The sequence below is a fragment of the Nomascus leucogenys genome, chromosome 1a, assembly GCF_006542625.1.
Source record: "Nomascus leucogenys isolate Asia chromosome 1a, Asia_NLE_v1, whole genome shotgun sequence".
Lineage (NCBI taxonomy): Eukaryota > Metazoa > Chordata > Mammalia > Primates > Hylobatidae > Nomascus > Nomascus leucogenys.
In genome coordinates, this window is record NC_044381.1 from 37780071 (window position 1) to 37804806 (window position 24736).

The 24736-nt window shown below is 43.2% G+C and overlaps 1 protein-coding gene across 10 annotated transcripts in view; it reads left to right on the forward strand.

Moving 5' to 3' along the window:
• CDC14B (cell division cycle 14B) overlaps nucleotides 1–24736 on the forward strand; it is a 120745-nt gene that overhangs the window by 92082 nt on the left and 3927 nt on the right. For 2 of the 10 annotated variants that reach the window (XM_030798669.1, XM_030798923.1), the window contains exons 10-14: nucleotides 5016–5154; nucleotides 5321–5480; nucleotides 6141–6238; nucleotides 12977–13120; nucleotides 13821–14366. In XM_030798669.1, coding sequence (XP_030654529.1) covers nucleotides 5016–5154; nucleotides 5321–5480; nucleotides 6141–6238; nucleotides 12977–13091 — 512 coding nt within the window. In that variant the 3' untranslated portion in view covers nucleotides 13092–13120; nucleotides 13821–14366. Of the gene's footprint in view, nucleotides 1–5015; nucleotides 5155–5320; nucleotides 5481–6140; nucleotides 6239–12976; nucleotides 14367–18993; nucleotides 19111–24609; nucleotides 24676–24736 lie in introns of those variants that run through there. The other 8 variants (XM_012500796.2, XM_003260528.4, XM_030798999.1 and 5 more) reach the window with 6 other exon arrangements.

Consider the following 24736-nt stretch of genomic DNA (forward strand, 5'->3'; position numbering starts at 1 on the left):
TGGATTGGGAGAAAATATCTGCAAATGACTTCTGATAAGGGATTAACATGCAGAAGATATAGAGAAAACTCATAAAAACAACAACAAAACCCAGTTCATAAATGGGAAAAGGACTTGAATACACCTTTCTCCAAAGATATAAAGTGGCCAGTAAGCACATGCAAAGTTCTCAGCATTTTTGACTTATAGGGAAAGTCAAATCACAACCACAGTGAGATACCACTTTATACCCACTGGGATGGCTATTATCTAAAAGAATAAAAACATCACCACCAGAAAATTACAAGTGTGGAGATGGGGAGAAATTAGAAGCCTTGTGTACTGCTAGGGGGTATATAAATGCAGCTGCTTTGGAAAAATGGTGTGGCAGTTCCTGAAAAAATTAACGTCATTCAGCAGTTCCATCTCTGGTTATATGCCAAGAAACAATTGACAGCAGGGTTATGAACAGATATTTTTACACCCATGTTATAGCAGCATTCTTCTTCTTCTTTTTTTTTTTTTTTTTTTTTTTTTTGAGATGGACTTACACTCTGTTTCCCAGGCTAGAGTGCAATGGTGCAATCTCAGCTCACTGCAACCTCCGCCACCTGGGTTCAAGTGATTCTCCTGCCTCAGCCTCCAGAGTAGCTGGGATGACAGGCATGTGCCATGACATCCAGCTAATTTTTGTATTTTTAGTAGAAACAGGGTTTCGCCATGTTGGCCAGGCTGGTCTCGAACTCCTGACCTCAAGTAGTCCGCCCGCCTTGGCCTCCCAAAGTTCTGAGATTACAGGTGTGAGCCACCGTGCCCGGCCAGCAGCATTACTCTTAATAGCCAAAAGGTGGAAGCAATCCAGGTTTCCATCAGAGGAAGGCTAAAGAAATGGCTAAAGAAAATGTGCTATATCATACAACAGAATATTATGCATCTTTAGAAATGAAGAAAATTCTGACACATGTACTGCAACATGGATGAACCTTGAAGATATTAGGCCAACTTAGGTCTGCCAGTCAGAAAAGGACAGATATTGTATGAATCCAGTTGTATGAGATACTTGAGGTAAGAGAAAGTAGATTGGTGGTTGCCAGGGCCTGAGGGGAGGCAGGGATTGGTAGTTATTGTTTAATGGGTCCAGAGTTTCCGTTTTGCAAGATGAAATACGTTCTGAAGATGGATGGTGGTAATGTTTGTACAACAGTGTGAATGTACTTAATGCTACTGAGCTGTACACATAAAAAGTGGTTAAAATGATATTCAGAAACTGACACTAAGGAAATATAAGTTTCCAAATTAACCAATACAGAATTTTTTTGTTTTTTTGTTTTTGTTTTTGTTTTTGAGACGGAGTCTTGCTCTGTCGCCCAGGCTGGAGTGCAGTGGCACGATCTCGGCTCACTGCAAGCTCCGCCTCCCAGGTTCACGCCATTCTCCTGCCTCAGCCTCCCAAGTAGCTGGGACTACAGGCGCCTGCCACCGCGCCCAGCTGATTTTTTTGTATTTTTAGTAGAGACAGGGTTTCACTGTGTTAGCCAGGATGGTCTCAATCTCCTATCTTGTGATCCACCCGCCTCGGCCTCCCAAAGTGCTGGGATTACAGGCGTGAGCCACCGCACCCGGCCCCAATACAGAATTTAAAATAACTGTCTTAAACATGTTCAGTGAGCTAAAAGAGGATTCAGACAACTAAATGAAATCAGGAAAATGATGCATGAAGAAAAATGGTAAATTTTATGTATATTTTACTCCAATTTTTAAACATAATTAAAACAAAAGCCAGCATTGCTTATTTCATTTTTTAATTATAAAAAGCAGTTGAAGTAATTCTTCAGCAGGGTCCTTTTGCACCCCACCCCCATCACACACCCGACATTTGGCAACTTGCAGAGACCGTTTTTGGGGGTTGGGTACTACTGGCATCTGGTGGTTAGAGATCAGGGATGCTGCTAAACATCCTACAGTGCACAGGACAGCTCCTCACTATAAATAATTATCCAGCCTCAAATGTTAGTACTGCTGAGGTTGAGATACCCTGAAATAGAATGATGACCAATTAGAAGCCCTCTAGAGAGGATCTTATTTGATTGCATCTTTGTTTAGGGAAGAAAAATGATGACAGTATGAAAATTGGGCTGTACAGTGAAAATTGAGATTCATTAAGAGGTATATTAATCTGCTGGGGCATATCACCAACTGGGTGGCTTAAACAACAGAAGTTAATTCTCTCACAGTTCTGGAGGCTAGAAGTCCAAGGTCAAGGCACTGGCAGGGATGTTTTCTGGGGATTCCTCTCTCCTCGGCTTGCAGTGCAGATGGCTGTCATCTCTGAGTCTTCTCATGGTTTGCACTTAACTCCTGCCATCTCTTTCTTTTATTTTTTTTTTGAGGCAGAGTCTCGCTCTGTTGCCCAGGCTGGAGTAAAGCGGTGTGATCTCAGCTCACTGCAAGCTCAGCCTCCTGGGTTCACGCCATTCTCCTGCCTCACCCTCCCAAGTAGCTGGGACTACAGGTGCCCACCACCACGCCCGGCTAATTTTTTGTGTTTTTTTACTAGAGACGGGGTTTCACTGTGTTAGCCAGGATGGTCTCAATCTCCTGACCTCATGATCTGCCTGCCTTGGCCTCCCAAAGTGCTGGGATTACAGGCGTGAGCCACTGCACCCGGCCTATCTCTTTCTTTTCTTAGAAGTACACCAGTCCTATTGGATTAGGGCCCCACCCTGTGACCTTATTTATTTCTGTAAAGGCCTTATCTGCAAATACAGTTGTATTGGGAGTTAGAACAATATATGGATTTGGGTTAGGGGGGACACAATTCAGTTCGTTATATTCTGCCCTCTGGCCCCCCTCAAATTTATGTCCCTTCACTTCAAAAATACATTCACCCCATCTCATCAGCTCTGAACATCTCAACTCATTCCGGCATCAACTCCAAGTTCAGTGTCTCATCTAAATAGCATCCAACTCAAGTATAGGGGAGACTTGAGGTATGATCTATCCTGAGGCATAATTCCTCCCAGCTGTGATGGGATGCTACAGGCACGAGATAGACATTCCCATTCCAAAAGGGAGAAACCAGAAGAAAGAGCTTCTAAGCGAGTCCAAAATCTAGCCAGGCAAATCCCATTACATCTTAAGGCTAGAGAATCATCCTCTTTGGCTCCACGCTCTGCCCTCCAGGCCCTCTAGGATGGTGGCTTTGCCCCTGAGGGCTGTGGTCAGAGGCAGCTGGATTTGCTGTAACTAATAGAGGTGGCCTACCCTGTGAAATCAAGGAGTAGGCAGGCCTGCCCTGAGCTTATATACTCTGTGTCTTGGTGGCAGTGGCAGCACTAGGGGTCTCTAAGTTGCCCTTGGGATCATCCTTCCTTTTCTTGAAGGACAAAGAATGTTTGCATCCAGGTAGCTCTGCTGTCAGAAGTCCAAAAGCGTTACTTTATTTTATTCCATGCCCATTCCCTTTAGTGCAAGCTGCCAGTGTCTCTGCTGGTATAATCCCATCTTTTGTCCTTGCTTCTGCTGAGATGGCTGATTAAGTCTAGGTAATCTTTTTAGAGGGGGAGTGTCCAGCCACACCCTTGATTTTTCTCTCTGTAACACTCTTATTTTTTGCAATATGGATAACCTGAGAATTTTCTGACTCTAGTTCCTGATTCCCTGTTGCTTAACAATTTCTTCTTTAATTCGTCTTTTTTCCTTTTGCATTTTACAGTAACCAGTAAGGAGAAACCAGGTTGTATCTTCAACACTTTCCTTACAAATCTCCTCTGCTAAATATCCAAGGTTGTCACTCACAAAGCCACTTCTCCATTTCTATGTAGTTGTTACAGTGACCCCCATCTCATGATCCAAATCTGTATTATTTAGGGTTCTCCAGAAAAACAACCAGTAGGATTTTTTTTATATGTAGGAGATTTATTAAAAGGAATTGGCTCGTGCAAGTATGGATTCTGGTGAGTCCAAAATATGCAGTGTGGCCCAGCAGCCTGGAAACATGGGAAAGCTGATGGTGCAGATGAAAGCCAAAGGCAGTCTCTTGCTCAGGAAAGTCAGGGTTTTTGTTCTGCCCAGGTTTCCAGCTGATTGGATGGGGCCCATCCACATTATGGAGGGAACTGTGCTTACTGAAAGCTCACCAACTTAAATGTTAATCTCCAAAGATTCATTCCAGATTAACACATAAAATTAACCATCACTGGAGGTAGTGATAATATTCTAGATAAGACAGGCCACCACCAATAGAGGTTTAAAAAAATCTGAGTGAAAATGGGTATAACAGACTAGAAAATATAATTGGATGTGGGAGTAAGTGCAAAATTACAAACCTTTGTTTTTGCAAAGATGGTGGTACCATTTTTCTAAAATGCCCAGGGCAGAAGACACTGCGCTTACTGAGAATCATTGCTCAGAAAGTGATTCTCCACTTCGGCTACATGTAGAATCATCTGGAAGATTTTAGGAATCTCTGTGTCCAAGCTATGCTGCATACCAGTTAAATCTAAATTCTGGGCATAAGGCCAGGTGTGGTGGCTCAGGTGTATAATCCCAGCATTTTAGGAGGCCAAGGCGGGCAGATCACCTGAGGTGAGGTGAGTTCAAGACCAGCTTGGCCAACATGGTGAAGCCCCGTCTCTACTGAAAATACAGACATTAGCTGGGTGTGGTGGCACATGGCTGTAAATCCCAGCTACTTGGGAGGCTGAGGTAGGAGAATTGCTTGAGCCCGGGACGTGAAGGTTGCAGTGAGCTGAGATCGCATCATTGCACTCCAGCCTGCTGGGTGACAGAGTGAGACTCCGTCTCAAAAATAAATAAATAAATAAATGAAACAAATAATAAATACATTCCGGATGTGAGACCGGGCATCAGTATTTAAAAACCTCTCTAGGTGATTCCAGAGTGTAACCAGCCTTGAGAACCACTATTGAAAGAAGCAGAGTCATGAGAAGCCTTTTAAAAAAATTCTGCCTGCCCGACAAAATCCTGGAGTACATCAGCCCAAGTTTCATTTCTGAGCTTCTTTCTTTTCCTAGCTGGCCTTGGTCGCACGGGCACTCTGATTGCATGCTACATCATGAAGCATTACAGGATGACAGCAGCTGAGACCATTGCATGGGTCAGGATCTGCAGACCTGGCTCAGTGATTGGGCCTCAGCAGCAGTTTTTGGTGATGTAAGTAGTAGCCTGCGTCTATAGTTCCAAGGGAACACGTGGGGTTGGAATCTGATGGGGAGTGGAATTTCCCTTAGTTTCCAGTAACAACAGATAGTCTGGTAGGAAGAAGTTGTTCATGTATCTTTCTGGAAAGCTCTATTTTGATGTTATTTAAATGCTCTAGGAAGCAAACAAGCCTCTGGCTGGAAGGGGACTATTTTCGTCAGAAGTTAAAGGGGCAGGAGAATGGACAACACAGAGCAGCCTTCTCGAAACTTCTCTCTGGCGTTGATGACATTTCCATAAATGGGGTCGAGCATCAAGATCAGCAAGAACCCGAACCGGTAATCAAGCCGTTTCTGTTGCGATGTTGTTACTGCTTTAACTGCTAGTGAGACCCTGTCAGGGTATGGAGAAAACTGTAGGTAAAATAATAAAGCAGCTCTTGGATGATTGTCAGTTTTTTCTATTTATAACCCTCTCTAGGCACTTTTTACCCAAAATAGTGGAAACAAGGTTATACGTCCATAAAACTATGTTTTACTCACTCGGCAGGTGCATGAAAGGTTGTGAAGTGAGCTCTTCAGCCAGATCTACCCCTGCCCATCACCCCTTTTTGCCATTTCACAACAGCTGATTTAGGAAAGCAATCATTCTCAAATGGAGAGCTTTTAACAAATCAAAGGCTTAGGGGGTAGCAGTACTACATTAAGTGGTAGTAAGTACACTGCGAAATTTTAAAAAGAGCGTTTTCAAACTTGAAAGCCCATTAACCCTCTTCACTGTTGATGTGTTTTCTAACGAGAGTGCTGCTGGGTTGTCTCTGAAAGTCAGCTTCGGCTGTCTTAAAATGTCACCTGAAGCTTGGTTGTGAAAGGGAAAAATACTTTAGAGCTCGCAGAAACTTGGACTGTCTGTGTTCATGTGGATAAATTGCTGCTCTGCTGTACTGCATTAATAAGTGCAACTTAAATCATTAGCTCAGTGTTTTTTTACTTACACAGTACAGTGATGATGACGAAATCAATGGAGTGACACAAGGTGATAGACTTCGGGCCTTGAAAAGCAGAAGACAATCCAAAACAAACGCTATTCCTCTCACGTGAGTCTGGGTTCCTTTGTTGTGGTTGATGTTTCTTCATATGTGTGTGGGGTCCTTGGTGAGGGTTTTTCCTGAAAATTTGTCTCCATAGTTGCAAGCCCATGATGCCACTTTGAAATGCTTGCCTATGTTATTTAAAACCTAGGGGTGCTGGCCTTGGAAGCTGTCAGCTGTCCCTTGTTTACCTTGGTCCTCATGAGCCTTTATGGGTGGGAAGGCGACATCAGTGATACTTTTTCTCCATGAATAATCAGCATGGGGCATCCTCAGGAGCACGACAGCAGATGTAAAGCCTAGGATGCCAGACTTGTCCATAGTTACTAAAGTGGTGTATTTCTTTATATTTGCCACGTTGCAGATCATTTGTTTTGATCAGTATGACATGATGGCTTAATGACAATATGTTGTTTTGGGGCAACAATGAACTGGTCTAAACTATATTTTGGGTTTTTTGTTTGTTTCTTTGGAGAATGATTTTCTAATTATAGAGGAAGATTTAGCCTGAGAATAGGAAATGTTGTGGTTACTGAGTGTATGTATGTCCATGTGTACATTCTTGTGAATGTGTGTTAGTTGGGATTCAACCTGATGGAGCATCCAAGATTGTTAGAAAAATATGCAGAAGCAAAGTACATGACCATGGTATTTTTTGTAGGCTGTTCTTTAGTAAATGCTCCCACTTGTTGCCATTGGATTTCTTCCTTCTAGTTACTTCCTTTTTCATTGTGGGGCACCAGATTTCCAACCTTCTTTTTTGCGGGGAGGGAGTGTGATGGACATAGATCATTTATTCAGTAAGCATCTTGTAATATGGTAAGGAAGTATGATACAATAAACCATTATATTGGCAGAGAACAGGTTTTCTTTTTAATTAAAAGTAATTCCTCACTAGTATCTCGTCATAAAAATTCTGAAGCAGAATTACACGTAAGGCATGTGTCATTATGGGTTGCTCCCCTGGGAGGTTCTTCTTAAAAGACCCAAGGCAAAGAATTGAGTTTTACAATATGTAGTGTTATGTGAATGAATGTAGGGCATCCATTTTGATTATAGGCGTTTATTAAGCATTTCTTTCGCAGCTTAGTGGTACTTTAGTCAACTATACTGCTTTAAAAATGGTGCCTTTTGGCCAGGCGTGGTGGTTCACGCCTGTAATCCCAGCACTTTGGGAGGCCAAGGTGGGTGGATCACCTAAGATCAGGAGTTCAAGACCAGCCTGGCCAACATGGTGAAACCTCGTCTCTACAAAAATACAAAAATTAGCCAGGCATGATGGTGGGTGCTGTAGGCATTATAGGATCCCAGCTACTCGGGAGGCTGAGGCAGGAGGATCACTTGAACCCGGGAGGCAGAGATTGCATTGAGCCGAGATTACGCCATTGGACTCCAGCCTGGGTGACAGAGTGAGACTCCATCTCAAAAAACAAACAAACAAATAAAAATGGTGCCTTTGTATAATTTAATTAACTCCAAATGCCATTTTGTTTTTAATTTCCTTATTAAAAGTCTTCACCTAAGTAAGGCCTTAATGGTTTTTCTTTGGAAGTATTATGGTGGCTCCAGGTAATCATCCAGATACTAATTCTGGATGTGGTGGAGAAGGCAGGCCGCGCCCTTGAGCAGTACTTCTCAGACTTCAGTGTGCAGGAGGCACCCGGGCGCTTGTTGAAATATGGGTTATGATTAGTGGGATGGGGGGGGCCCAAGATTTCACATTTCTAGCCGAGGCTGCTGGTCCAGGGACCACACATTGAATTGCAAGCCCTAGGAAACTGATGCTTTTGTGGGTTGATTTTAGCTGTGTCTGGATTTTTTTTTGTTTTCAATCAGCATCATTTTTTTTTAATTTTTTTTGCTGTTCAAAGTCAAGTGAGAGTCAGGGATAAATCCTGTTATAAATTTTTGTTCATAAATTTTTTATCCCTTGATCTTTCTATTAACATGATTCAAATCAGCTGGGGATGGGCGCACCGTAACAGGCTATGGGAGGCTGAGGGAGAGGACATGAGCCAGGAGTAAGGCTGAGTGAGCAAATCATGCATCAGCTGGTGACAGAGTGAGACCCTGTCTAAATAAATAAGTAAAATCAAGTACAATGGTAAAAGTTAAAAAACAAAGAGGTAGCTCAGGATTCCTTTTGGTAATATCCCAAAAACAATATATATAAATAGCCCCACATAACACAAATAACAAAGTTTTAGGCCACACTTTTAAAGAAGAAAGCGAAATGCTAGTTTTTCTAAGCTCTGAGTTATGTGTATAGACCCCAGGGGATTTTTGATGAGTCTCAGCAAATCTCCTTCCTCCTCCTTTACAACATTTTGCTTATCGCCGTCTCTGCTTTTTCAAACCCTCTCCGCTATTATTTGCAGTTTTTTGGCCCTAGAAAAGATCAACTGAAGGTTTTCTTTCTTCCCCTCTTGTGTCTTTGTTGTTATTTTAGCAATAGAAGTCCCTGAGGGACTGTTCTCAACAATGGCTTGGGTTGAAAAATACAAAATCAATTTCTTCATCCCAGTTTGACTCATTGATTTCTGTGAGCAAGTTATTTTGCTTTAACATTGGCACTTAGCCTTATGAAAATACAGTACATGCAAGAAGGAAAGTTAGTGAGAAATACACAAGTATTAGTGATTCTTAGAAAATTATAGTACATAAAATATTATTCCAATGACTGGTTTCTCTTTTTTTTTTTTTTTAAGACAGAGTCTTGCTCTATTGGCCAGGCTGGAGTGCAGTGGTGTGCCCTCGGCTCACTGCAGCCTCCGCCTCCTGGATTCAAGTGATTCTGCTGCCTGAGCCTCCAGAGTATCTGGGATTATGCACCACCACACCCAGCTAATTTTTTGTATTTTTAGTAGAGACAAGGTTTCACCATGTTGGCCAGGCTGGTCTCTAAATCCTGACCTCAAGTGGTACACCCGCCTCAGCCTCCCAAAGTGCTAGGATTACAGGCATGAGCCACTGGCGCCTGGCTGGTTTCTCTTTTATAAATGGGCAGTTTTGGGGGAGAGTTTAAGTTTTTAGTGATTATAAAATGGCCATTTGCTCAGCCTGTCTCATCCTGACTACAATGATGACAGTAAACCATGTGGCACCATGACATTGAGCTGATCTTCAGGACGTGTTGACAAGTATATTGTCTGTGCTAAAATGGATTTGGTAAATTTCATAACTTGAGCCATGAGGCCTGTCGTTCTGCATACTGATGGTTTTGGTAGGTTTGGAGATGGGTGTATCTGTTAGCAATGGAAAATAATTCTTTTTTTTTAATTTTTTTTTTTTTTTTTTTTGAGACAGAGTCTCGCTCTGTCGCCCAGGCTGGAGTAAAGTGGCACAATCTCGGCTCACTGCAAGCTCCGCCTCCTGGGATCTTGCCATTCTCCTGCCTCAGCCTCCTGAGTAGCTGGGAATACAGGCACCCACCACAACGCCCAGCTAAATTTTTGTATTTTTAGTAGAGACAGGGTTTCACTGTGTTAGCCAGGATGGTCTTGATCTCCTGACCTCGTGATCTGCCCACCTTGGCCTCCCAAAGTGCTGGGATTACAGGTGTGAGCCACTGCACCTGGCCGGAAAATAATTCTTAAGCCATGAGGTTTACTAGAGGAACAAGTAACCATCTATAATGCTGACACTTGGACATTCAGGCCATTCTGCCTTTAAGGAACTGAAAATGAAGGCTGGGATCAGTAGAGAGTTCTCTAGTGCTCCCAGGCCATTTATTCATTCCATTTAAATATTCACCCCTATGATCTTAATATATATTAGTAGCTTGTGTTTTTGTGGGAAGATTAAATAAGATGGTGTGGGTATAACTTGTGAGGTGAGGTTAGGCTATATTTCGAGTTCACCCTTTAGTCTAATCCCTTTCCACAATATAGGATGCCTGGCATGTAATTTTTTTTTTCCCCGAGACAGAGTCTTGCTTTGTCACCCAGACTGGAGTACAGTGGCGTAATCTTGGCTCACTGCAACCTCCACCTTCTGGGTTCAAGTGATTCTTCTGCCTCAGCTTCCCGAGTAGCTGGGATTATAGGCACACGCCACCACGCCTCGCTAATTTTTGTATTTTTAGTAGAGATGAGGTTTCACCATGTTGGCCAGGCTGGTCTCGAACTCCTGACCTCGTGATCTGCCCACCTCACCTCCTAAACTGCTGGGATTACAGGCATGAGCCACTGCGCCCGGCCTGACATGTAATTTTTAATGATGACAGTGATAAGGTCAACAATAAAGATGACATGATAAGCCAAATCGGTCATTTCCAAATTGATCAGCAGTACTCCACACACAGAAGATGCTCAGTAGAGGCTCTAATATTTGGTCACAGATGTATCCACGTGACCATTTGGAAGTGCAGTCATTGGAAGGAGCGTCTGCCCTTCCAAATGGGAGGAGGTTTCCTTCCTCGCTGCTAGAACCCAGACCAATGGATTAAGAAACACCAAGCTGAGGCTGGACACGGTGGCTCATGCCTGTAATCCCAGTGCTTTGGGAGTTCAAGGCAGGAGGATCACTTGAGCCCAGGAGTTCGAGACCAGCCTGGCCAACATAGTGAGATTCTGTCTCTACAAAAAAAGTAAAAAAAAATAATAATAACTGGGCATGGTGGCATGAACAGGTAGTCTCAGCTGCTACTCAGGAGGCTGATGTGGGAGAATTGCTTGTGCCTAGGAGTTGGAGGTTACGGTGAGTGAACTATGATAACGCCACTGCACTCCAGCCTGGGCAACAGAGCAAGACTCCTCTTTCTTTCTTTCTTTCTTTCTTTCTTTCTTTCTTTCTTTCTTTCTTTCTTTCTTTCTTTCTTTCTTTCGAGACGCTCCTGTTTCTTTCTTTTCTTTTCTTTTCTTTTCTTTTCTTTTCTTTTCTTTCTTTTCTTTCTTGACGGAGTCTTGCTCTGTCGCCCAGGCTGGAGTGCAGTGGCGCAATCTCAGCTCACTGCAAGCTCCACCTCCTGGGTTCACGCCATTCTCCTGCCTCAGCCTCCCGAGTAGCTGGGACTACAGGTGCCTGCCACCACACCCGGCTAATTTTTTGTATTTTTAGTAGAGATGGGGTTTCACCATGTTAGCCTGAATGGTCTTGATCTCCTGACCTCGTGATCCACCTGCCTCAGCCTCCCAAAGTGCTAGGATTACAGGCGTGAGCCACCTTGCCCGGGCTTTTTTTTTTTTTTTTTTTTTTGAGACAGAGTCTTGTTCTGTCGGCCAGGCTGGAGTGCAGTGGCATGATCTCAGCTCACTGCAACCTCCACCTCCCGAGCTCAAGCAATTCTCCTGCCCCAGCTTCCTGAGTAGCTGGGATTACAGGCATATGCCACCACGCTGGCTAATTTTTTTATTTTTTTAGTTGAGACGGGGTTTCACCATGTTGGCCAGGCTGGTCTCGAACTCCTGACCTCAGGTGATCCACCTGCCTCAGCCTCCCAAAGTGCTGGGATTACAGGCATGAGCCACTGCACCTGGCCGACCCCTGTTTCTTAAAAATGAAAAAGAGGCAGGGTGAGGTCGGGAGTTTGACCTAACCAACATGGAGAAACCCCGTCTGTACTAAATGCAAAATTAGCTGGGCATGGTGGCACATGCCTGTAATCCCAGTTGCTTGGGAGGCTGAGGCAGGAGAATTGCTTGAACCCGGGAGGCGGAGGTTGCAGTGAGCCGAGATCACACCACTGCACTCCAGCCTGGGCGACAAGAGTGAAACTCCATCTCAAAAAAAAAAATTAATTAATAATAAAATAGAGCTCAGGTGCGGTGGCTCACACCTGTAATCCCAGCATTTTGGGGTGCTGAGCCAGGCAGATCATCTGAGATCAGGAGTTTGAGACCAGCCTGGCCAACGCGGTGAAACCCTGTATTAAAAATACAGTACTTAGCTGGGCGTGGTGATGTGTGCCTCTAATCCCAACTACTCAGGAGGCTGCAGTGGGAGAATTGCTTGAACCTGGGAGGCGGAGGTTGCAGTCAGCCAAAATCACGCCATTGCACTCCGGGCTGAGTGACAGAGCAAGACTCCATCTCAAAAAATTATCATAATTAAAAAATAAAAAATAAACACCAAGCTGAAAGCCAACTAGTATGAGGAAAATGAGTGTGGAAAAAAACTAAGAAAAGTCTATAGTATGCATACCTAAGTGAAATTTTGCTCATTTTGTGTTGCCCTAGGTTAAATGTGAACCATATTATAAAAATGTGCCATTCCCTTAGCTTCCTGGATGACTCAGGAGTTAGTAACTCCCTTGAAGTGAGATCAGTTCTGCTGTGTTACGTTCATTTTTAGTTGTGCCTCCTGTGATTTTGTTAACTAGTCTGGGGTTTTGTGTTTTTTTGTTTGTTTGTTTGTTTGTTTTTGGTTATCTGGTTTTGCCTCCTTTGCCCCTTGTGGTTTGGTTTAGTTTTCTGTGTGTGCACATCTTCTGCTTTTTGAAGAACCTCAATCATTTATCTGTGACTGATTTCAGTATCATAAAGTTAAATTAACATAGGGTAGTTATCTAACTAGTGACTGAGTCCCAAAGTATGAAACCTGTTTAAACATAGCATTTTTTTCTTCAACATAAAATGGCAAAACTCCATCCTTGTTGACCGCCCCTTTGTATCCCTGTTGCTGTTCTGGGCTTTTAGGGTGTCTAAAATTCACATATGGCTTGATTGATTGATTGATTGATGATTGTGTAATTTATTTTGGCTTCCCAATTTGAACATCTGTTCTTTCCCCTTCACCCCTTTCCAGATGTCCCCTAGCTGTGCTGACCTCTGCACTGTGTAGTGTTGTCATCTGGTGGATTGTTTGTGACTACATTCTTCCCATCCTGCTATTCTGTCTCGATGGTTTCAGAACACAGTAGCCATCAGGACCCCCTGACAGATAGCTGCTGTAAGTGTCCCGTTCTGTTTCTCTGCCGTTGCTTACTTCTGGTGCCTAGTGTGGTTCCCACAATGCATGTTTTTCTCCTTGTCAGCTCCTAGCTTTGTTGGTTTGCCTATTTTCAAAGGTTCTTTTTCTGAATCTTTTCAATTAATGGGATGGTGGTGGGGAGGGAAGGTGGGCTTCACTGTTCCTCTCATAGAAAGGATATTGAAAGTAACATACGTTGTTTTAAAGTTATGCTTATCCTTAACAGATATTTCAAAATAGCAGTTGATAAATAAAGACATGAAACAGTTTTTCTTCACTGAAACAGTTTTTCTTCCCTATCAAAAGTAGTTAGCTTAGGATAATTGGGGTGGTTTTATTTTCGTCAGTTGGCTATACAATTTCCCTCTAGTTTTCTGTATCTTGAGTATGTCCTTCCCAATCTAGCAAAGAAGCATTTTTCCCACTGATCTACTTTCATTAAATATGTGATTTTGTAGCCTCGAAATCTGCCATTGTACAGCAGCTCTCTCATAAGTCTTCTCTCTTTAGTGTGCAGAATTTCCTGCTCTCATTTTCCTCCTCTCCTTTAGGGAATACAGTAAGTACAGTGTGTAGCACTTGATGCTAAATGAAAGTAGGAGGTCGGAGCTGAGGTCGCCTGTTTAAGTTGGTGCATTTCCATATGATGGTCATTGTTCCCGCTTTTCTCCTTGCCCAGACATAGCCAGAATGCCTTTAATAGGCAAATAGCAGCAAATTTGTATTCTCTTGAGATCTTTCATCTTTGAAATGAAGACCTTAACAGCGAAGAGGCTTTATTTCTGCAGAAGAATGTGCAAGAGGCCCACTTGTGGAACAGCATGTTGAAGACCCCAGAAGGCGGGTGTGTCCATGTCACGGGGTCCGCCGCCACCCTCCTGTGTCTGAGCTGCATTCTTCCTTCTCTGAAGCTTTTTCCTTAACTCATATTTTAAGAATTTCTTCTCTTGTCTCCTCTTGGACTTGGAAGTTATGAAAGAATGCAAAAGTTCCTTGCAAGATCTCTTCCAAAGAAAAATTCCATTGCAACCAGCTCTGGTACTTTGTGGTTTCATTGAATATTTTCACATAGCTGAGAAAGATTTAAAAATCAAGCTGATTTCTCTCTTCAGAATTAGGCAAAACCTGCTTAACTTGCTCCTATTTATGGCATTTTCTTGAATATCTTACAAATAAAAGCTTATTGTCGCTCATTCAGACCTGCTGTATTTCTGAGATAGATTAACCTTTTGGGTGTTTTCTCCTTTGCTTCTCTTAGTCAACTTCGATTGCCACATATTCTGACTCAAGAGCATCATGCACTACATAGAGTTATTCTTCTCAAACTGTTCCAAGTGGCAAAGATGTTCTGAATGGGTGGAGCAGTTGCTAATAATATTTAGGCACTTTGTGGTTGAATGATCATTCCCAGGGTAAGTTTAAACATGGTCCCTATCAGGCTCTTTTCTTTTCAGTATTCCATGTAAATTATACCTTCTGTTGTTGTTGTTAATGACGTTTGCCATCATAGTTCTATACCCAAGCAGAATATTCAGTTCAGCCTAATTATTTGGAATTTTCAGAAGCAAAAAGCTTGTGACAGTTACAGTGGTGTTAATCAGTATCATCTTTGTAGCACCCCCATGTCTTTCTCTCAAAAGGGTTGTATTTGTAAGGTGGTGACTCTTGAGCTCCACCAGCCTCTGTCATCACCACCCACCTCTGCTGGCAGTGGACGCAGGTGGCGTGGCATCGTCTGATAAGTTGTTTCCAGTGAAAAGCTCCTGTTATGCGGCATGCCTGGAGAATTAGGCCATAACAACACTTCAGGCTTCTGAGTCAGACTCGGAGATAGTGGGAAAGGCTTCTCTGGAGGCTGCAGGGTCTCAGGGTCACCTTTGTGCACGCTCTTGTGGTGTCCGGAGTGGATAGCCAGTATACATAGTGCATAGTTGCCCTGATGGATTTTTTTCTTGGAATTGGACATTTATGTTCAAGACCTGGCTTTTTAGTTTTTGGCTTTGCTGTGTTCCTTGGGTTGCAGATTTCACTGTATCTGAAATCTCAGAGTACCGAGACTCCAAGGATGCTGCAGAGAAGAAGGTGAACTGCAGTATAGGCAAGAGGTAGGTAGGACGGAGGATTTTGTCAGGGGAGATGGGAAGGAAGAAAATACATCTGCTGCACACTGCTCTGCAAAGCCATGCTTGGCCTGGGTTGGAAGGCAGAAGGCCGCGAGTGCCCGGGTTCCCTGTGACAGAGGCAACACATCACCCTCTGGTGCCTGTCAGGTGGTGTGCGCTGTCACTCATGATAGCTCAGTGGAGTTCTCCCCCAACCCCGACTTCATCAGTACATAACCTGCAGTTAGGATAAATACCGTGTTGTCTGCAAATAACTGGAATCTTCCCTGGTATGATTAATACACTCAAGTTCTATCATTCTCTTGGTTTTAAAGTTCCACAGAAATTACTAGCTATTTAATGTTATTATTGTATTAGTTCACTTTAATTTACACCAATTTTATAGAGAAATAAATACTTTTAAAAAGATGTTTTCCAGCAGCCTGAGAATGACTGCAGGATTTAGCAGTAGTGTCTTGTTTTGAACGGTATTTAATACTTCAGTTATAGTTTTAATTTGAGAAATCAGGATTCAGATTTCCTAAGCAGGCAGTGTATCAGCTCTTGTTTTTTTCTCAGATTAATTATTTTGCAGTGTGATTGTTGTCTGTACTTTTGGCCAACCTTGGCCTCAGATTATTTGAGAATTAGGTGTTGTATTTTAAAAAAAAAAGCCAACAGGAGTCTCGTTTTCTCTGTGCGTGAGGGAGTGGCCGAGGGGAGCAGATGAGAACAGTGGCAGCACGAGTGCCCCGGCCTGGGCTTCAGAAGTAGCAGTGAAGCAGCAGCAGTTTGTTTTGTTTTGTTTGGTTTTATGCAAAATTCTATATTCAAATTCTTAGCAGAGATGAATAAATATTTCCCCTTCACTTTATATAAACAAATAATTTTTAGGGATGCCCAGGCTGGCTCATGCCTGTAAATCCCGACACTTTGGAAGGTCGAGGCAAGAGAATCACTGAGGCCAGAATTTCGAGAATAGCCTAGGCAACATAGCGAGACCCCATCTCTATAAAATAAAAAATAAAAAAATTAGCTGGGTATGGTGGCATGTACCTGTGGTCCCAGCTACTCTGGAGGCTGAAGTGGGAGGATCAGTTGAGCCCAGGATTTGAGGCTGCTATGATTGTGCCACTGCACTCCAGCCTGGGCAACAGAGTGAGACCCTGTATCTTAAAAAAAAAAAAGAAAAAAAAGAATTTAAAAATAATTTTTTGTTTTTAGAAGTAGAATTCACAAGCCAGGGTAATAGTTGCCTTTAATCATGCAATTAAGTTGCATATACGCACTTCTTTTTTTTTTTTATACAGAGTCTCTATCACCCGGCTGGAGATTGGTGACACAAACATGGCTCACTGCAGTCTTGACCTCCCAGGCTCAAGTGATCCCCCTACCTCAACCTCCCAAGTAGCTGGAACCAAGGCACGCCCCACCACGCCCAGCTAATTATTATTGTTATAAAATAACATAGTGAAAGAGGACGTCTCACTATGTTTTAGAATTTGGGCTTCTTAATGGTGTCTTGTTTCATGACTGAAAATCTGAGAAGCTACTTTTACTTTTGGGCACAAAGATTTGTTTGGCTGGTGGATTTCTTTGGTGTGGGAATTGCTTAAAATGCCCAGGCTGGTCTCGAACTTTTGGCCTCAAGTGATCCTCCTGCCTTAGTCTCCCAAAGTGCTGGAATTACAGGCGTAAGCCACCGCACCCACCTCCTTTTTCTATTTTGTTAGAACATTCAACATATCAGATGATCACACTCTAGGAGAATTTCTGAACCAAACACTGGCTGATTTATCCAGGATTCATGTCCCTCCGTGAGACAGAAAGCTAGTTTCATGGGGCCCTCAGAAATCCTGCATGAGTAAAGTGAAATAGTGGGGAAAGCTGCCCCTCCTCTTCTCCCCAGAAAGCTTGGGACCGCTGGCCCAGACAAGCTGCAGGTTATGCTCTGGTTGCTTTTTTTTTTTTTTTGTGAGATGGAGTCTCACTCTTTGGCCCAGGCTGGAGTGCAGTGGCACGATCTCGGCTCACTACAACCTCTGCCGCCCGGGTTCAAGCAGTTCTCCTGCCTCAGCCACCTGAGTAGCTGGGATTATAGGCACCTGCCACCACACCCGGCTAATTTTTGTATTTTTAGTAGAGACAGGGTTCATCTTCTTGGCCAGGCTGCTCTTGAACTCCTGACCTTGTGATCCAACCACCTTGGCCTCTCAAAGTGCTGGGATTATAGGTGTGAGCCACCGCGCCCAGCCTCTTGTTGCTTTTTTAGTGATGAGACGTTTAGCATTTTACTAAATGTTGGATATGCTTTGGTTTGGGTCATGCTAAGGTTGTAGAAATTTATTAATTTTAGCCTGTTTTAAGGCCCTGTCTTTGGTATATTAGCCAGCATGGTGGTAGCTGAGGCCCGTGAGGTGGGATGCTCACTAATTGTAATGGTTCAACTTTTTACTCTTTTGAGTTGGGTTCTCATAAGTTGTTATTGGCTTTCTCACCTTTATGTTTGAATAGGAAAGAAGAAAGCTTGTTAAGTCAGTGTTTTCTCTTTCAGAGAATTAAAAGTTGATATCTATAAATGTGTGTATATGTGTTTAGTTTGTCATTGATTATCTCTTGAAGAAAAGAATTGCATATAGGCCCGGTGTGGTGGCTCACACCTGTAATCCCAGCACTTTGGGAGGCTGAGGTGGGCGGATCATCTGAGATCAGGAGTTTGAGACCAGCTTAGCCAACATGGCAAAGCCCCATCTCTACTAAAAACACAAAAATTAGCCAGGTGAGGTGGTGGGCACCTGTGGTCCCAGCTACTCAGGAGGCTGAGGCAGGAGGATGGCTTGAACCTGGGAGGTGGAGGTTGCAGTGAGTCGAGATCACGCCACTGCACTCCAGCCTGGGCGACAGAGCAAGACTCCATCTCAAAAAAAAAAAAAAAGAATTGCATATAAAATCTTTTGATGCCTTCTGCTGTTTTCCCCATGACAATTTAAAGAGGAAAGAAAAAAAAAAAAAAACAAAGGACCATCTGCCTCTTAAAGGACATTCCGTGTGGCCTTTATCTCAGGATGTTCTTTTCTGATTCATCGTGTACTTCCTCCTGGGCAGCCTACTCATGCACCAGTTTCTCAAGCTTTTTAGAGTTTAATTAAGGCAAGCTTTACAAAATTTAAGTGTTTTCATTTTCATTTTAGTGGCACTTGGAGATTTAGTAAGTGTTATAATCCAGGCGAAACTCATATTTTGCTGAAACACTTTCTAAAATTTTGAAATGTTATATAAAATTAGTATTGGTTTAGTGGATTATTACCCATACTTACAGCTTTGAAGAGTGAATATTATATAGTTATTTCCTAAATTTATGTTCCTATTCTTTAGAATTTGAGCTTCTTAATGGTGTCTTGTTTCATGACTGAAAGTCTGAGAAGCTACTTTTACTTTTGTTGGGCACAAAGATTTCTTTGGCTGGTGGATTTCTTTGGTGTGGGAATTGTTTAAAGTGTCAAGTCATTCGCCTTCCAGGAGCAAAGCCCTCTGGTTGTCTTTGTGAAACCTTCAAAGAGAAATGAGATGCTTCATTTTAAAAGGCCTTGATGTGAAAATGTGTTTCAGATTTTTTTGGTAAATGTGTTGATGGAAAATCCTCTCAATTCTCAAGATAATTTGCACTAAAGTGCAAAAATACTTTCCTCTGTCAAGTATTTGCAAATGGTTTCAGTGAATATAATCTTATTTTTTTCCAACTATTTTCAGAGTAATTCTTCAATCCAGTGTTCAGAGCTGTAAAACATCTGAACCTAACATTTCTGGCAGTGCAGGCATTACTAAACGAACCACCAGATCTGCTTCAAGGAAAAGCAGTGTTAAAAGGTGAGAAAAGAATCCTACTCTTCTGAAAAGTTGCAAGCGTTGGTTTTCCAGTTTAATATTTGGACCCTACCTCTGGAGATTGACACGAAATTAGGAGAAAGTAGAGTCTCCATGATGAGAAATTCATCAAATGTGTATTCCTTGTTCATTATCTAAGAAAATCTGGACCATTTTAATGTAGGCTTTTGTTTTGTTTTTTAGAAGTAATTCTCAACTCTGGAAGTATGGTCTCTGGGTCATGATATGGGAAAGTTTTTAAATTAAGAATTTCCAAAACTGGCTGCCAGGAGTTGGAGGACATTTTTCTAGGTGTATATCAGATACAGCATCATTGCTGGATAATTAGCTGCAAATGAATGTGATGGTAGAAATGAGATAACTAGAGAGTTTGAGGATCCTTCTCTACCTAGTGGCTCTTTGTCTTCTTGGCCACAGCCCACACCCGAGGCACTAGTTCTTTCACTGTCATCACTGTCTTCAGTAAGTGTAGGCAAAATTTCACAAGGAAACCAATGTGTTCTGTGGCCATGTCGGTGACTCTGTTGTCTTTGGATATTTCTCATGAAGAGGACATGTCATTTTTAAAGTACTCTGAAAACAGATCCCATTTGAAGAGAGAATAGATAGCCCAGGAGTGGAAGTGGGGATAGATGGCTCAGGAGTAGAAGGGGGCACCTTTTCATCGTTGCCTGGCGTTGGCAGCCCATGCAGTCCTGTTTTTGTCCTCCTGGTAAAAACGATCTCTTCTAGTAGACATGAGCGACCTGAAGATAATCAGAACCAGACTTTAAACTGTCCTGCACGTGTGCCCTGCTTCTTTTCAGCTTCCCTGCCCTGTATATCTGAGGCTTTGGGCCTAGGGGCCTTATCAATGTGAAATTAGTCCCCAGTGCAAAGCAGCCAGTCTCCCGAGAGACTCTTGGCAGAGCTGGGAGCTCTGTGTGCTTTGCCTTTTGAAGACTCATTCAGCTCTGCCATGTCTCCTCTTCACTGTTTTGTACAACCTTATTGCACACTTACACTCGCATGGGGATGCAGCAGTGCCCCGGAATGAGGATTGGAGGACTGTCAGGCACTGACTTATGATTCCAGGATTTAAAATTTTTCATTAGAAATGTACCAGATATTCCTATTTCTTTACTCTTTGATTCTTCTTGAGAAGAATATTAGAGAAATACTGACCAAAGGTCAAAGATTTAGGTACATTGGAACAATAGCAGAGTGTTATTTATAACAGTGAGAAACAGGAAATGGGCTCAAGATTGTTACATTATGCCAAATGAATTGGGAGTCATACAGTTTAGTACACGAAGCAGTAAGTGAAAAGAGCCACGCATAACAATTCTGAAGTATGGGCCGGGCACGGTGGCTCGCGCCTATAATCCCAGTACTTTGGGAGGCCGACGCGGGTGGATCACTTGAGGTCAGGAGTTTGAGACCAGCCTGGCCAACATAGTGAAACCCTGTCTCTACTAAAAATACAAAAATTAACCAGGTGTGGTGGCAGGCACCTGTGGTCCCAGCTACTTGGGAGGCTGAGGCAGGAGAATTGCTTAAACATGGGAGGCGGAGGTTGCAGTGAGTCACAATCGCACCACTGCACTCCAGCCTGGGTGACAGAGCGAGACTCTGTGTCAAAAAAAAAAAAAAAAAAAAATTCTGAAGTGTGACTCTGATTTTGTAAGTGTAAGTATACTATATATGTATAGAAATATAGAGATGTATAAATATTTATGTACCTATGATACATCTGTATTTATAGATGAGTTAGTTTCTATATATGCATAGAAATAAGACAAAGGAAAAATATGCTGTGATACTAATAAAAGTTCTGGTTGGTGGGACAGTTGGGATTTTTTTTCTTTTTTATCATCTTATTTTCCAATTTTTCTACATAAATGAAGGGAAATGGAAGTGTTTTAACTGACACTTTTTGGTAAGCCAAACTATTAAAAATTCAGGCTGGGCGCAGTGGCTCACGCCTGTAATCCCAGAACTTTGGGAGGCTGAGGCAGGTAGATCATGAGGTCAGGAGTTCAAGACCAGTCTGGCCAAGATGGTGAAACCCTGTCTCTACTAAAAATACAAAAATTAGCTGGGCGCAGTGGCGGGTGCCTGTAATCCCAGCTACTCGGGAGGCTGAGGCTGGAGAATCACTTGAACTTTGGAGGCGGAGGTTGCAGTGAGCTGAGATCGTGCCATTGCACTCTAGCCTGGGCAACAGAGCAAGACTCTGTCTCAAAAAAAAAAAAAAATCAAATAAAAAGCCTGTTGTTGATGACAGTTAATTGTTAATTTTGACATGTCTTGAAGGGGCATATTCTTTTTAGGTATGAGTGCTCAGGCTTTTTTTTTTTTTTCTCCTTGACATGGAGTTGCCCAGGCTGGAGAGCAGTAGTGTTTTCTCGGCTCACTGCAAACTTCGTCTTCCAGGTTCAAACCATTCTCCTGCCTCATCCTCCCAATTAACTGGGATTACTACTTGTGAGTGGCATGTGCCACCACACCTGGCTAATTTTTGTATTTTTAGTAGGGATGGGGTTTCACCATTTTGGCCAGGCTGATCTCGAACTCCTGACCTCAAGTGATCCACCTGCCTCAGCCTCCCAAAGTGCTGGGATTACAGGCGTGAGCCACGGCGCCTGGCCACTCAGGCTTTTGTTACAGCGTAGTGTGTCTTGCACATTTAATTCTGCTGTTTGCTTTTTTAGATTATGCTTTTTAGGTTACAGAGGAGTAGAGTCCGGGAGCCTGGCTGGTGCTTGCCAGGTCATACCGTCTTCCTTTGAGGAAGGAAGGGCTGGCCTTGCCTCTGTTTTTCTATCTAGGTCTCGTTGCATTTTCATGTCACTCTAGTGACCTGAACTCCTGCCTCTCTGGAGAAGTGGTTCCTGGTTGCAGCAAGCATCTGCCTCAGGTCCCTGGCGGGGATGCTTTGAGGGTCCTAAGGTAGATTTCAGAGTCAGTAATCTGGACTGAATGTTGAAATGACCCAAAGCAGTTTCCAGGAATTTGAGATAGTTCTGAAAACCAAAAAGACTTCTTTTAAATTCCAAAATGGACTTTCAGAGATGATGTGGAGAGCAAAAGGAGTCTAACAGTGAGGATTAACTGGGGCTCACAGTTTATTTCCCCACCTTCCTCTAAGCGGGTTCTTTCTTTGTGCCTCTTTTGGGGCTTTGTCCTGTGCTCACATCACCCTACCTGTTATCCACCTACAGCTTACAAAAGAAAGGCAAATTATGTATAGTTTTTAAGAATTTGAGTTAGCCAAGCTGTAGCCTGGAGCTTTTATCCTACTGAATATTATTCATAATATCCTACCAAATAGTATTCATTTCTGGTTGGAGGGTAATGAGGGAATTAGTATATTGGTGCATGGTCTGATTCTGAGCAAAATAGTATTGAGCTAAGATTGTTGAGTAAATTTAAAGTATTGAGTTGAAATCTTTAAACAGCAGTAGAAAAAACAAATAGAGCACCCTTTTGGGGTCCTTTCATCCCTACCTGCAAGGCACTGGGGTTGCCAGTTCCTACTGGTTTGTCATCATTTCTGTGGCGCATAGGAACTTGACCTTCCATTTTCATGTTCCTTGGCATCCAGGATGAAGACTCCACCCAAACTCGCTTTGTGCTTAATTGGTGCTTTTGATTTTTGGGTTTACTGAGAGGCTCTTCAGCTTTGGGGAACTTTTTCAAAAACGTCAAAAAAGCAATTACTTGGGGCAGCTGAAAAAATAGGAGTGATGTCTTAACTATTTGTCTTTGGGAAAAGGTGCCACTGTTTCTCACAGAAGATGACCATCCCCTCATGTATCCATTTGAAGCTGTGCCACATCGAAACCTAAATCTCATGTGGCCACAGGTCTGGGACGGTGGCCAGGCAGCCTGTGTGGCCCTCGGTCCTGCCAGGGCTCTGTGTGGCACCTTCTCATTCCCTTCCCCGAGTCTGGAGAGGGAGGTGAGTGGGCTTCTCCACTTCCCATTTCCTGTTAGAGCTATAAATCCATGCTAACCTTTCTCTTTTAAGAATTAATAAATGCAGTGAATAATTGGCTCCGTTGAATTGGCCTGTTTTCAGTGTTCTCACATGACCTCTGAAGAGCTCTCTTAGAACAGTCTTGGAAATTTCATCGTGCTCCGAGTGAGAGCCTGCAGCCACCTCATTTGCTCGCATTCACTCATGTCTTCACGCAGCCCTTCCGCCGGTGCGTGTTTGTTAGCTTGTGCTGTTTCTTTTGGGCAGGCTCTTCTTTTTTTAAAATGATAACTTCATTCATTTTCTAAGAAACTGTCATGTACAAGTTACTTTAATTCTGAGTTGTATCACTGGGAACCATCACTTTCTGCTGCAGCTGCCAAACCAAACCTAAGGTCCAGGGCTCTGGGGTGCTTTGTACCTAATTCTTCATATTGTGAGGGTGGGGGAGAGAAATGCTCAGGTTCTTTCCTTAGCCTCTCTTTTTCTTTTTTTTTTTTTAAATGAGACAGAGTCTCACTCTGTTGCCCAGGCTGGAGTGCTGTGGTGCGATCTTGGCTCAATACAACCTCCACCTCCAGGGTAGAAGTGATTCTCCTGCCTCAGCCTCCTGCATAGCTGGGAATACAGGCGTGCATCACCACGCCTGGCTAAAAATTTTCTCCTGTATTTTTAGTAGAGATGAGGTTTCACCATGTTGGCCAGGCTGGTCTTGAACTCCTAACCTCAGGTGATCTGCCTACCTCGGCCTCTCAAAGTGCTGGGATTACAGGTGTGAGCCACCGCGCCCGGCCTCTTTCCTTAGCTTCTGAAACCACGAGTGTTTTCAGGAGCCCTTCAGTTAGGAGCAGCTGCATCTAGGACCTCTGACTTCTTCAGTGTTCTCAGGTGGCTTTGCCCATGTCACACCTGCCACTGCCTCTTGACCCTCAGAGCCTCAGATGTGGGTGCCTGTTCCGTTGCCTCTGGGTGTTAATTTTTGGCTACTGCTGTTATCTCCAAAGTCCATCAGGAGAGGAGTCCCAGAAGGTTGTCTCCAAATGTTTCTTTGTAAAATGCTGTTTCTCTCCAGTGTTTTAAAATATTAATGATCCTTTGAAATTCCAGATATTTTCCCACTTGTCTCACCAGCTGGCCTGGATCTTTGACTCAGTGCTCTGTTGGGATCTCTGAAAATGAAATGATCGATTCATATGCTCCTCCTTGAAGAGCGCAGCAGCAGCATCGGGCGAGGGGCCCTCCAGATTGGAAGTGGTTTTTCTGACTCTTCTTTTGGTTTTGTTTGTTTTCTGAAAGTTGTTACTGACCTGAAAGTGTAGCGTCGTGAACTGGGAAAGGAGAGAAGAGAGGCAAGATGAGAATCGTGGAGTGCGGAGGCAGGTAGCCTGTGGGGTGCCTCCTGTGCTCAGCGGAGCTGGAAGCCGCTTAGGTGCCAGAGCTTTTTCTGTGACCAAATTCTGACTTTTGAAATAACCCAGTAACAGTTCTCTATCTTTTCATTCTGCCCGCTCCTCCCACAGCCTGGTCCCTCAGAGGAAAGGAAGGACAAGGAGTGCTTTGCAGCACGTGCCCCTAGCGGCGTCATGGTACTTTCCTGGCCCTGCTGCCCCTGCCCATCCGTCTTTTATGATTTTTATTTACTTGTAT